This window comes from Chiloscyllium punctatum, chromosome 45, assembly GCF_047496795.1.
Source record: "Chiloscyllium punctatum isolate Juve2018m chromosome 45, sChiPun1.3, whole genome shotgun sequence".
Lineage (NCBI taxonomy): Eukaryota > Metazoa > Chordata > Chondrichthyes > Orectolobiformes > Hemiscylliidae > Chiloscyllium > Chiloscyllium punctatum.
In genome coordinates this window covers 13,592,602-13,607,640 of record NC_092783.1, presented here as the reverse complement: position 1 = coordinate 13,607,640, position 15,039 = coordinate 13,592,602, and the positions used below count along the sequence as shown (strand labels likewise).

Below are 15,039 nucleotides of genomic sequence, written 5' to 3'. Positions count from 1 at the left end.
AAGCAAACCAATTTCAAATCCCAAAATGAGAACAAAATTTTGAATTTCTTTCTGCTAGATTCCTATCTATCTCTATGAATATTCTTCTCAATATGTCCAAGCATCCATGAAGGATGATTCTGTGGTCCCCATGCTCTTCAAAATAAATACTTATGTAGAAGCTTCCTTGACTTGACCAATGATTTTCACCTTCTGGACCATGGTCTAAACTTTTTATTACAGTTTTGTACATGTATTTTTGTATTAGAGAATGTGTAGGTATCAGTGCAGGTTTGACTGGTATTTATATGCTATTGAATGTGAATTGAATTAATGATGAGACTACAGTGTTGTTGGTTGTGAATCTATGATCTGGCCAGTTTTTGTCATTTGATAATATTTATACTTCTGTAGTATTTTAAATATGTTCTGCAAAGAGAAATTTAAATAAAACTTCTGGGTCCAGAACAGACCTATAGTATACTGACTTCTACACTACAATACATTACACTATATCATGGTCCCAGTGTAATGTAGGTTCTTGAATCATTGCTGAAGTGTTGTATTCTGAGAAGTGTCATTTTTTTTTTTTGCCATGATCTGGTGTAACTGCCAGCAACTGTACGATAAAACCTGCTTGATAAGTGATTCAAAGCCTACAATTCTTAACCTTAATTGCTTCATGGCACTCGAAGTTTGAAGATCATTTGTTCATAATCAAAAATTTTATCTTCACATTTTTAAATAACACTTCGGTCAACTGTTCACCATATTTCAGTCACAATCCATTCTCCTGAGAAATCTACATAGGCAGCAATTTTCTTTATAGCCCTGATACTGTACCTTTTAAGAATACACTCTTTCCTTAAGGGATCGATAAGGTATAGGAACAGAATTAGGCCACACACCCCATCAAGTCTGGTCCACCATTTAATCAATGCTGATATGTTTCTCACGAAAAAGGTGAGGACTACAAATGCTGGAGATCAGAGTTGCGAGTGTGGTGCTGGAAAAACATAGCAGGTCAGGCAGCATCTGAGGAGTAGGAGAATCAACGTTTCGGACATAAGTAATTCATCAGGAATGAGGAATTTCTCAATCTGATTCTCTTGCCTTTTCCCTGTAACTCCTGATGCCCTTACTAATCAAGAACCTATCTGTCTGTTTTTGCTACACTCAATCACTTTAACTCCAAAGCCAATGTGATGATAAGCTCCATTGCTTAACACCTCTCTGGCTGAAGAAGTTTCTCTTGCTCTTGGGACTAGAGGGTCATCCCTTCACTCAGGCAATACCCTTGGATCCTCGTCTCTCCTAATAGTGGAAACATCATCTCCAAAACTGCTCCTGATATTCCAAATGCAGTCTGATCAAAGCCTTAGTCGTACATCCCGGCTCTTGTATGCCTCCTCAAAATGAATGTTTACATTTCATTTGCCTTCCTAATTGCTAACTGAACCTGCATGTGAACCTTGAGAATCCTGAACTAGGACTCCCAAGTCCCTTTTATGTTTTCACATTTCTGACACCTTACCCCATTTAGAAAATACTCTAGCCCTCTTCTTATCCAAGTGCAAAGCCTCACATTTTTCCACATTACATTCTCCAAAGTGTATAACAAAGGGCTTTCTGGATTTAAATCACTAAAAAGATGCAGTTTGGTTAAATGATCATAACATTCTCACTTGCTTGGATGGGTAGTAAATCACAATTTGCCAGAACTGTAATGAGAGTTTACCAACAGAACATTTACCAGTGGAAAGTTTTGCTTTGCTGTTTGCTTCACTATTAAAATTTCATGTTTATTGTAAAGTTCAAAATAGATGAAAAAACTCTAGAGTTTAAAGCAAGACTTTCTACCCTCTGAATAGAAGGATTTTGTTGAAGAGGGAAGTTGAAATAATTAAACGACTAGTTTTCTGTAATACAGTAGAAATTAAGGTAATGTGCTCCATTGCTCAGAATTTGCTTGACTTCATAATTTAATCCATAAACAATTAATCATATACTTTTTCTGTATATTTTGCAGTTCATTATTCCAGTGGACAAGAAGATAATTGCTCATCCAGACAGACCACAATACCTCACCATTCAGACTTCAGATGTTGTGGCTACGAACACCCGTCACTCACTAAACTGCACACACTCCGATCTCCAACTGGTGCTAAAAGCTTTCAAAGACTTTGAATTCTTTCATGTGTCATATAAAGAGTTCCCCAAATGTGCAGACAGTTTTGATGTGCTGCAAAATGTTTTCTTTCACCATGCTTTTGAACAACAAATCAATATGGACAGAATACACACTCAAAAAACCTGCAACTATGATGTATTAAAGACGTTGTCAGCTGCAGATATTTGGTCGCTCCATTTTTCTCTGCTCTGGTTGGACTTTGAGGGTATGGAGAGTTCGAAGGGGAAGCCTTTGAACTTTGTGGATGCATTTCCCCTCTCCATTTGGGTGTCTCAACCATCTAAGTTTCAGAAAGCTAAGGAATTATCCAGTCATTCAGCATCTGAATGTCGCATTGATTTAGAGGATTGCAACACGAGTTTGGGCCATAAATTGAATTTGTCCAGCTGCAAAGAATCCCTTGGAAATGGATTGCAAGCTAATACAAAGCAAGATTTTATGGGTGCAGAACTGCTGAGATCTTCTAAAGGGATTGGAGAGGAAGGGAAATTGAGAGAAGCCAGCAAACAGGATGATTCTGAGGCAGATGTACATGTTCTAGTGTACAGCACTGCCCATGTAAAAGCACATATAAACCATTACCATTACCTTGTTCTACTCCGACTGAAGGAGTATCTCATTCAGCTACAGGAGGACCTCAATCAGGATGTGGAAAGATGGACTAAAAACCCAGTTAAATATGGCAGTACTTGCATAGGGCTGTTGATAAAGAGTGCAGAAATTGCTTTACTGCTTCACCCTGCACCAACTGGACATGATGATGCCAAATCCCAGGAATCTGAAAGCACAAGTCTGGCTGAGTCTGAACTTTCACCTTCTGGAAGTAAAGAGAGTCTGACCATGGAGCTCAAGCCTTTGAACAGAGCAACAACTGATCAACTGGACGATACCATTACTTCTATGGATGACAGTGGGATTCACAATGGGGATTTAAGTATTGCAACCTCATTAGATCTTGGTGTTTTGTCACAAGACGGTATGCTTGCGAGCAGTGCTCCTGTTTCTAACAGTGAAGAGATGGCAACTCAAACACTAGAAAAAGGACTTGTGGAGGAAGCATTTGAAGCAGTGGAGTCACTAGAGGTTGAACGTCCTGGAGATGTCATTGATCACTCTACTTCTCACCCCACTTTAGCTACAAGCACATCTTTGATTTTAGACCCACAAAGAAAGAGCAGATCATCTGGTGGCAATGTCCCGGCTGATACTGTTCCATTTGAGGATGTTGATTCAACTCCATTGACTGTAACAAAGGATGTTGCCAAAGAAGCTCTGCTTATAACTGTGGATTTTACGAAAGAAGCAGTTTGTCTTACAAAGGATGCTTTCAGTCTCAGCAAGGAAAAGATGGCGAGCACAATGCAAAAGATGCTTTCTCTGTCGTCCTCTAGGTAGGCTCAAATGGTTTTCAAGCTGTCATTATTTTATCTTAATGGTTTACATAAATATTTCTGAGTACTGATCTAAGTATAAAACCGAAGGCATTTATTGCTTTTCTTTTTTGCAAAAGTCTTAACTTCAGGGAGCCCAGCAGACACCAATTCCATCCTCTTTGTCAAGTTCTTTTGAATTGTTGTTTGATTTTTCACTGTATCTGTGCAATGTAATGCAAACTGTAGGAACTGAATGGTTGAAACAAGTACACCTTGTAACATTTTTTTAAAATAAATTTTGAGGGTTTGTTTTTTTTTAGTTTTTCTTCCGTACCCTGTCCAATCTTCATGACATGTATGTACCTTTCAAAACTAAAAGGAGGTAATGTGATGCTGCTTTGGAGTAACGCATTTTCAAATTCTTTATTCCTGATTGGAACCTGTTCGGTTGAATGACCAATTTATTCCCTTTCCCCCTCAAAATGAAGTTTCAAATAGTGATTGCTTTCCCATCAACCATGTAAGGATGAAGAGGTAGGGTTAGAGCTTCGTGTCCGCACTAATTGGCTATAACGCAATTGAATTGTGGAAGTTGCTTGCATTATGCAAGTTTTCTGCTGAACGGTTGAGTTTTCCATAGCATGATCTTCTACAGCGTGCTTTCTATAACTGTTTCCCACAGCGTGATATTCTGTAGTTCATTCTCCGATTTTTGTATGTGGAGCCCTGTACCCAAGCCTTAACAGACTATTTGAAATCAGCTCCAAGGAAATGAACTACAGTTTGAAGACTGTACCATCCTGCTACCACACCCTCTTTATTCAAGAAGGCTCTTGGCTGAATAATAGTCTATTATGATGAGCAAACAGAAGGTTTCGTATATTTTGTTTTTAATTGGGCATGTGGCTGTTAGGATTCCTGAAATTTCAGGGTGGTCAAGTGATTTTGCTTTTGGTGTCCATTTAAACCTTTAACCTACTCACATTGTACAGTTAATTTCGGCTCAAATAAAATGGATTATCTGGTATTTTAAATTATTCAACACTTGGGAGGAGTGGTTGTATGATTGCACTTTAGGTCTACTGAATGCCTTCACTTAAGTTCAAAACCAGTTCCCTGCTCTTCAAATTTTTAAAATCCAAAAGCTGGTCTTCAACTTATCCTTGGCTTTAATCCATTTAATTTTGCTACCTCCCTGCTCTCACTTCTCCAGTTTTCAATCTTCTGATTCTGATCTTGGATGTTTTTTCACATTTGCTCTATCCCACTGTTGGTGGCAAAACTTCTGTCTGCCAAGGTCTTGCCACTTGCAACTTGGAGTCCCATCCATATGTGTGCATGTGTGAGATTTCATCTGTCTCCCTTTCTCATTAGTAAATCGAATCAAAATCTGTCTCTTATCCTAAGCTCTGGCAAAATAAGAGAACATATTTTTATTTTAATAGTACAACCTAAATATTCAGTGTAGGTGATATTGCACAAGAAGGTTCAAGCTAAATAGTTGGGCTTATCTGATCTTTTGTACCATACAGCTTGTTTCAAAGCATAGTGAATTGATAAGTGACAACACCTGGGTCTATTGCTCTCCAATAACTGCTCTGCTGTTCAGTAGCATTTAACGATCATTTAGGTGGTAATTGTATTATCCTTGACCACTAAATGGACAACCATTGTACCTGCTTTTCCACTCTGAAAACTTTTTAATTGTAGAACTATCTTGGGTTAGTTAATTGGTACATTTGAGTGACTCACTCCACTCCCACTCTAAATGCCACAGGTGGACTTTTGAAAATTAGTCATTGTTTTATTTTTAATCTTGAGGCGCTGTAACTTTTTTGCTTGGCATTGTTCAGTTCTGTTTAATTTCTGATTATCTAAAAACAATATTTGAGGATTGATCAAAGAATTGAATTCTGTTTCTTGAAATTTTCCATAGAAGTTCATGCTATTATTTCATGATTTTCAATGTTTTCTGCTTGAGCTGAACACAACTCTGCTTTAATCAGCAAACTTTTATCACAGCAAACAAAAAGATTTAGCTTGCTGTCAGTGTCAAGGGCAGAATCTGCTAAATATGAACAATTTACTGTCATTATCCACTGCCTGTGTATCTAATTCCTGAACCTCCCTTTAATTGGCAGGAAATAACATTGGTTGTAATCCAGTCAAATTGAAGAGGGAAAGTGTTCGGAAACAAATGTTTAGTTTGCAGGTTAAGGGCAGCAGCAGAATACTTCAGTTCCTCGAGTAATTTCAGACTCTTTGGTTTCGAGGTTATTCAGTGCTTCTCTATGAATCATAAATCTACAAAGATGTACTCTGTAGGGGAGCCTCTTCTCAGTCGTTGGCTCATGAGCTCAGAACGGGTCATGACATAACAAATATATACCGATCCTAATTGATATATCAAATTAAGGCAAAATACTATAGATGCTGAAGATCTGAAATAAAAACAAACTGCTATAAAAACTTATCAGTTCAAACAGTATCTGGAGAGAAAATCAGTGTTCATGTTTTGAGTCCAGTAACACTTTCTGAGAACAAGTAATCTATTTCTCCCCATTGATTCAGACTAAGACAGTGGAAAATCAAATTTTCAAAATCTAGCAAATATAACCCGCAAATAGGCAGCAATGAAAGGAACATTAACCAAGTGGATCTTTCTGACATCAGAACAGAAACGGGGGGCATGGTGGCTTAGCGGTTAGCACTGCTGCCTCTCGGCGCCAGAGACCCAGGTTCTATTCCAGCCTCGGGCGACTGCAAACTCCACACCGACATTCTCCCAGTGTCTGCGTGGGTTTCCTCCTATAGTCCAGAGATGTGCAGATTAGGCGAATTGACCATCGTGTTCAGGACTGTGTAGGTTAGGTGCATTAGTCAGGGGTAAATATAGGATAATTGAGGAATCCTATATTATCCTATAGGTCTGGGTGGATTACTCTTCAGAGGTTCTGTGTGGACTTGTTGGGTCAAAGGGCCTGTTTCCACAATGTAGGGATTCTATGATTCTAAACTGCAAAGCAAACCTACTTTGGCACAGGTGTCCCAGGTAATGGTAGTGACCCGTTACCAAATTAGCCCACTCACCTCCTGTCTGCGCAAACAATCAAACTGTTTATTCTGACAGAAGACCTGTCAAAAAGATGAACCAGGAATACAAGATGTCCTTATCTTCCATCAGTGTAGAGAAGCCAATGTAACAAAGTTGTGTAAATTATTCTAAAGCTCTCACTGCATTGGCAAACTGACAAACTTGAGATGACTTGCCTGTCCTGTCCTCCATTTCAGAAAGAAGCAGTGACCAATACCCAAGCTCGGCAAGAAGTGATGCAGTTTATGTGATGCATCCTTCAGCATTTTTCACCAACTCGAACAGTGCCACCATGTGGTTAATGTTAAATTATCACTTGCATCCATACTGTATGGAAACACACACTTTGGTCCAACTTGTCCATGCCGAACAGACATCCCAGTCTGACCTCGTTCCATTTACCAGTATTTGCCCTATATCTCTCTAAACCCTTCCTATTTATATACCCATCCAGATGCCTTTTTAAAAATGTTGTAATTGTACCTGCCTCCACCATTTCCTCTGGCAACTTGTTCCATTCACACACCACTCTACGTGAAAAGGTTACCCGTCAGGTCTTTTTCAAATCTTTCCCCTCTTTCCTTAAACTTCTAATTTTGGACTTGCCCTAAGAAAAAGACTTTGGCTATTCACTGTATCCATGCCCCTCATGATTTTATAAACCTCTATAAAGCCACTCCTCTGCCTCCGATGCTCCATTTAGCCTCTTCCTATAACCCAACCCCTGCTGTCCCAGCAACATCCCAGCAAAATCCTCTAAGGTTAACAAATGTACCTCTTAACTGTTAATATTGATTTCTCACTTGCCAAGTACGATCTGCCTGACAACACTTTTCATTGTACCTCCATATTCTTAATAGTAATAAATCAAATCAAAGAAGGGTGACTAAAATTGAGCAATGTCCTGTACAGCCACAACAAGATGTCTCAACTCCTATACTCAGTGTTCTGACCAGCGAAGGCAAGCAAGCCAAATGCTGCCTTCCCTACACTGTCTACCTGTGACTCTGCTTTCAAGGAACTATGCACCTGCACCCCTTGGACTCTTTGTTCAGGTGCACTCCCCACATCCATATAATTTGTTGAAAGCCCTGTCTACAACTCTAATTAGATGATTCCTCAGGACAGTTGAGCCAGCATCTGTCAGCTGAAGCCTGTTCCAACAGAACTGCACTCTCTCTTTCCCTAGTCTTAGTTCCATGCCCCGTGAATCAGAACTCATCTCTTCTACACCCATGTTTTGAGCTATGTATTTACCCTCCTTATCTTATTTATGCTACGCTAGTTTGCATATGGCTGAGGAGTTATCTTTGTGATTCTGCTTAGCTCAGCCCAGAATTGCATGCAATCACTCAGAACCTCTGTTGTTGTGGTTCTGTTCGCCGAGCTGGGAATTTGTCTTGCAAACGTTTCGTCCCCTGTCTAGGTGACATCCTCAGTGCTTGGGAGCCTCCTGTGAAGCGCTTCTGTGCTGTTTCCTCCGGCATTTATAGTGGCCTGTCTCTGCCGCTTCAGGTTGTCAGTTCCAGCTGTCCGCTGTAGTGGCCGGTATATTGGGTCCAGGTCGATGTGTTTGTTGATAGAGTCTGTGGATGAGTGCCGTGCCTCTAGGAATTCCCTGGCTGTTCTCTGTTTGGCTTATCCTATAATGGTAGTGTTGTCCCAGTCGAATTCATGTTGCTTGTCATCTGTGTCTCATCTTGTCAACAAACACATTGACCTGGACCCAATATACCGGCCACTACAGCAGACAGCTGGAACTGACAACCGGAAGCGGCAGAGACAGGCCACTATAAATGCCGGAGGAAACAGCACAGAAGCGCTTCACAGGAGGCTCCCAAGCACTGAGGATGTCACCTAGGCAGGGGACGAAACGTTTGCAAGACAAATTCCCAGCTCGGCGAACAGAACCACAATGAGCACCCGAGCTACAAATCTTCTCCCAAACTTTGAAGTCAGAACCTCTTTCCCAGTCCTACCGATTGTTGTTGTAACCTAAGTGAACTTTGACAACTGGATCCTTTTGCTGCCACTACAGGTTCCTCTCTAGCCTAGAAAGGATGTCCTGAACCTTGGTACCAGGTAGGCAACATCGCCTTGGGGACTCTGGTTTTGCGACAGAGAACAGTATCACTTAACCGAACAATGTTATCCCCCATGACTACTACACCTAACTTTTCTTTCCTTTTTTTCCTCCTCTCTATATAGGTTTTTTTATGAATTAAATATGTAACTGAGATTCTGGGGGGAAAAGAATGTGAAACGACCAGTCAGAAAAGTTGCATCTTCAAAATGAATCTAAATTCCAACTAAAATTTCCAGTTGATGAGTGTCTACAGTTTGCAAGTAAATGTAGCTGGTGAAGGATCATAACTTCTCAACAGAAAAACAATACTGCAGTTCATTACGACCCACAAAACATCCAGCTTAAGGATTGATCGATAAACAATGTGAAAGGACCACAGAAAATGATTTGCTCGTGAAATCTGTCTGGAGCCATGTGACACACATGACCTAATCAAATGAATCACTATTGTTTCGTTTTCTGTGACTTTCCCTTGAGGGAAGAGTTGAGCTTTTTTACTGAGAACAGTTGAAGTCATTTCCTCCTTCAAAATTGTGGTTCAGCATTATGTTGACATTTGGGAAATAGTTTTAAATATATCAACTTGAAGTATGTTTTTTCCAATTAATGTGTGATTTGCATTTTCCATTCTGGTGGGAATTCATTTGTTACCATTTTGATTTTTTAATCCATTTTTTGTGTTGTACACAGTACCCCAGATTTCAGTCAAATTGAGGTTGATTAACTTGAAGTTGTACAGAATTTGTTGATTTTAAAGTTCTTAAGCATCAACTTTAGTTCTGTCTGTTATGGAATTGAGGGCAAATTATTAACCTATTTGGCTGGCTGAGCAGCAGGAGCTAGAGAATAGAAGTAATGGACAGGTACTCTAGTTGGCAGTAGTTGCTTGTGTCCCATAGGGACTGAGATTAAAAGTTGGAGGAAGGTTTTGATTGCAATTAGAGGCACAAAGGGAAACCAATGAGGTAGATAGAAACTATATCCATTATTTCATAGATAGCACAGAAGGTGGCAACTTGGCTCACTGTTTGTTTGTGCTGGCTTGCTGAAAGAACAGTGCACCTAAAACTTACTCCCTTGCCTATTTCCGATGGCCTTGCTCATAATCTAGTCCTCTTTGACTGCATTGATTGAACCTGCCTTCGTCTAGTCTCAGGCAGGCAATTCCATATACTAATCATTACATGGAAAAAGCTTTTCATCACGTTGCTGTTGCTTTTTTGGTTCTCAATCCTTCCAAGAATGACTTCAGATTCTCTATTTCTGTGTTGATTTTGCCCAGGCCCTTGTGATTTTGAATTCCTTTATCAAGTCTCCTTTAAACCTGGTGGTTTCTCCCTTGTATCGACATAATTGAAGTCACTCATCCCTGGAATGACTCCTGTAAAGGCACAGAAACAGTGCAGAAAGGATTTACATGTCCTTAATTTTCACACCACTCCACTCCAGTTGCAGTTGAACCAGTGTTTTTGTATTCTTCCTTGCTTTTGTGTTCTACACCTTACTTATGATGTCTGTGCTTCTATTGACTGTGCTCTTAAACTTATCCTGCCATGTTCAATGATTTTTCTGCATTTACATCCAGGTACCTCTGCTCCCAAATGCCCATTAGAATTGTCCCCATTATTGTATATTGTCTGTGTTCTTCCTACCAAAATTAATCACCGAACGCTTATCAGCATACAATTTGCTAGTCACTTGGATGAATCTAGGTTAATTACGTTTGTTCCAAATTACTGTGTTTCTGAAAGCTTCCTGTTATCATTGGTCTGTCATATCTTGACGCACATTTTTTTTTTTTTAAAACTGACATTTGCAATCCTCCTGTCTTCCGGCTGCCCCCCTCAATCTAAGGAGGTTTGCAATATTATGGGTAGTGCTTCTGCAATTTTAATTCTGGATTGAGTACTTTAAGTACTCAACTACAGACAATCTGTCAATTACCATCTCCTTACCAATTTTTAAACCTTTCAACTGTGTAAGCTATCTATTTTTGCCAAGATTTGCACAGAATCACCTTCCTTGGTAAAAAGAGCAACAAAATATTTTAATCCCTCAACCGTGCTCCCTGCACATAATCTCTTTTTTTGATCCCTTTTTGAGCAAGTTAAGTGATAATAGAGCTGTGACAAGTTGACTGAGGTCGTATGATACTTTTTCAAAGTGAACTTCTTCACTCGATGGTTTCATAACTAAACTTTCTGTTTATATATATCTTTGATATAATGAAGCACTGTTCCATATGACTCTGTTATTCTGCTCTCTTAAAAACTGCTTTTATATGTTAACTTCAGGATTTTGTTACACCATTTCTTTGTTTTGCTGCTGCTCCTGACTAAATCCAAGTTTGCATTTTGTTTTTGAAGAGAACAGCTGTCAAAAGGAGAAGATGGTTTATCCTCCTCATTATCCAGCACTAAACTGCGATTTTTAAACATGAAGCGTACCAACTCTCAGCATTCCCTTGACACTGCATCTCTTGATGGAAGCCTGACAGAAGATCGCATATCTATGGATAGTGACGGCAGTGAGAAGTATGTTATCCTCCTGGAAGCAGGTACAACATTTTAATTTCAATTAAGAGAGGAAAAATAACATACGTTTTATTGATTTCAGCACTAACTAACAAATAGACAGTGAAACTAACTTGCATTTTTGTTGGGATTGCAGGTTATCAGTGTATCTAAGAAGTATTTCTAAGCAAAAGCAGAAAAAAATTGTTTATTACAACACCATTGTCACTTTGTGAATCAAATATATCAGAGAGATGCAAAGGTTCTCAGTGGGTCGTTAATTTTGAGTTGTCATTGTTATCTCCAAAGTGACACTGCAAAAGGCCTTTAAGAAGCTACACATTATTGACTCATGATCTAGATTAGGCCATGTGAAGTAAGGACATTTTAGCTGGATGGATGGCAAATCAAGAATGGTACCTGGACTTCAGAGGTTAGGTTGAGGAGAAATTTCTAAATTATGCCAGTTTTCTTCAAAATTTAGTAGTTTAAGGAGTGATCCAAGTCTTCAAGATATGAATAGGAAAAGACAGATTGGATAAAGATAAACTATTTCCACTGGTTGGGGATTCTTGAACTAGTGGGGGCATAGTCTAAAACTTAGGGCCAGACCATCCAGGTGAAATGTTACATAGAACATGGAGCAGTACAACACCGGAACAGGCCCTTTGGCTCAATGTACCCATGTTGACCGATATTAGGAAGCACTTTTTACACACACAGGATGATGAAGGTTTGGCATTTTCTTCTCCAAACAGTTGTTGTGGTAGATCAGTTCTTAGTTTTAAATCTGCGATAGGTACTCTTTGTTAAGGGGATATTCACTCAAGGTGGGTGGATGGAGTTAGGCCACAGATCAGCCATGATCCCATGGAATGGCAGAACATGCTTGTAGAGGTGAATGGTCTATTCTTCCTATGTTTAAATGAATTGAAAAAATTTGAATGCATCGGGTCCAGGCAAAGGTTAATTATTCAGATGAGAAAAGTATTGAAATTGATGTCCCATTTTGGTCAATAATGGGAACCATTGTGAGTTCAACAGTTTGGCCTTCGGATCAAGTAACTCACAAGCAAAATTTGTTGTTTGTACCACACTTAGGATATAACTAATTTGGCAACTGTAACGTAGGATGTGAAAACTGTAGAAATATTCAAGAGAATAATTCAATGATAAATAAACCACAGCATGGATGGCAAGTGGTGTGCTTAGGGAGGAAAAATGGAAACAACACCAGTGTTTTAAAATATTAAATTGAATCAAATAGACCAAAGGAATCTGGCATATAGCTGAACAAATTATTACAATTCGTGTTGCAAATGAACAAAACCATTCAACTGATAACAAAGTACTGGAATTTATTTCTTGAGATATAGGTTGCAGAAATGTGCGATTATGCTAAAGTTGATCAGAGCTCAATCAGACTGCACGCGATTCTAGTGATCTGAAGCGTTGGAGAAAGTACAAAAAAGATTGACTGGGATGGTACCAAAACCAATAACAGCATCGGAAAAGATTGAACAGGGCCCTGCTACTTTCTTCAGAAACCAGACAAGCTATGCAAGAACCTGAAGCCTTTTGAGCTTGAACTTCCTGTCAAGATATCATAACTGAACCAGAATTGCTGCACTGCAGAAAGAGGCCATTTGGCGCATTAAGTCTGTGCTGCCCATCCAAAGACCATCCCACCCAGGCCTAGCTCTCTATCCTATCACAGAAACCCCTCCTTTCCCATGGCTTATCCACCTAGCCGGTATAATCACTAGTCACTACATCATGGCCGTTCCACCTAACCTGCACATCTCTGGACTTTGGGAAGAAATTGGAGAACCCCTCAGAAACCCAAGCAGTCTCTGGAAGAATGTGCAAACTCCACACAAGCAGTCACCCAAGGCTGGAATCGAGCCCAGATCACTGGTGTTTTCAGGCAGCAGGGTTAACCACTGAGCCACTGTGCTGCTCAATTTCTGCATCAACTCATTTCTGCCACCCTGTCAAAAAATATCCCTTGAGTTTTGGAATGTGAGCTTCACTGGCAAGGTCAATATACTTGTTTCAGCCGAGGGTCCACTGCATAATCTTCAGACAGCGTCAGTTAGTGAGGGCTTCTGAGTCAAGAGAAGCAGCGTTGCTGCATTGACTCACCAAGGTTTCTGTGACTTCTGCATTTTCTCATGAGATCGCTTCTAATTCTTCTCAACTCAAAAGATTTAGAGGGGCAGGTGTTGGACTGGGGTGGGCAAAGTTTAAAATTCCCTAACATTAGGTTACGGTGCAACAGGTTTATGTGGAGGCACTAGCTTTTGAAATCTGCTCCTTCGTCAGGTGGTACTGGTGAAAAAGCAGTGCTCTGAAAGCTAATGCTTCCAAATAAACCTGTTGGACAATAAACTGGTGTTGTGGGATTTTAAACTCAAAATAATATAGGACCATTGTTATTGTTTGCTGATTGGGTAAACCTCTCAGACCAGGAATCCATGTGCAACACATTCAAATTCTTTAAACAAGTTTATCCTTACTTAGGGAAGGAGACCAGAAAGGTACAGAGCATTCCAGATGTGGTCTCGGTAAAACACCATGTGACTGCAACAAGATTTCCTGACTTTTGCACTTAAGGCTATGACATACTATTTGGCATCTTAATTGCTTGCTTTAGTCACCTGTTAACCTGTGGGATTTTTGGAAACTTTCATTGACGTTTACTTGTCTATCTCCTTTATACTCTGATTCTAGTCTTCATGCCAAAATGGATAACTTCACATTCTCTTGTAAACTTATGTCACTTCCTTGCCAATCACTTGGATCACTGAATTGGTCTAAATTCCTCTGGTGTAGGTGTCCTTCTCCCAGCTTTGGATCATCTGCAAACTTATAGAACATTACTGTGCAGTATAGACCCTTCAGCCCTCAATGTTGCATTACCCTGTGAAACCAATCCGAAGCCCATCTAACCTACACTCATTCTCATCCATGTGCCTGTCCAATGACCACTTAAATGCCTGTATCGTTGGCGAGTCTACTACTGTTGCAGACCGTGCGTTCCACGCCCCTAATATTTGGATGCAGTGCATTCAGTTCCTTTAACTCAGACATGTATCAATATTGTAATTATCACAGTTAAATATTGATTCTTGTAGCTCTTCAAGAGTCACACCCTCACATTTGAAACATTTATTTTCAGTCCATTAGCTAATCCTTAATCTATTATATTTTTTCTAATCCTGTGAGCCCTAATCTTGTACAATGGCACTTTGTGGTATCTTATCAAATGTTTTGTTAAAAGTAATTACCATTGAATCCAATAGGGAAGTGAAAAACATTTTCAGTCAATAGTTGGAATGTTGAACTTGGTGCCACAAGAAAAAGTGGAAGCAAATTGCTTGGATACTTCCAAAGGGAAACACAACAATTACATGAGAGCAAAGCCACACTGAGATTTTGGAAGTGGAATAGGAGAATACTTGTACTTGTGCAGCCTGTTTGAGCCTAAACCCCTCTTGCTGTGCTTTGCCATTATATGGACGTAGAATATATAATTCCAGTTCAGAGGGGCCATATTGTTACAATTTATTTCCGTGAAGTTAATCAAAATTTCCAAGTGGATTTAAGTGGACAGCCTTTGCCTAAACATTGCTGATGCTCCATTTTTGTCAGTGTGGCCTACCTCAGCTCAACACCATGGCAGCTATACAACCTCTGTCAGCCCTTCCTGACTAGCCAAGTACTCAGTGCCAGTGTCTGAGCTGAGAAAGTAAATCTCAGTGGGATCTTCAAGTTGGCATTGCAGAAAGATTGATGCTTTT

The 15,039-nt window shown here is 39.7% G+C and overlaps 1 protein-coding gene across 3 annotated transcripts in view; it reads left to right on the top strand.

Moving 5' to 3' along the window:
- Positions 1–15,039, top strand: part of bltp3a (bridge-like lipid transfer protein family member 3A) — a 125,088-nt gene that overhangs the window by 89,465 nt on the left and 20,584 nt on the right. For all 3 annotated transcript variants that reach the window (XM_072563302.1, XM_072563301.1, XM_072563303.1), the window contains exons 14-15: positions 2,009–3,561; positions 11,090–11,280. In XM_072563302.1, the coding sequence (XP_072419403.1) occupies positions 2,009–3,561; positions 11,090–11,280 (1,744 nt within the window). The remainder of the gene's footprint in view (positions 1–2,008; positions 3,562–11,089; positions 11,281–15,039) is intronic.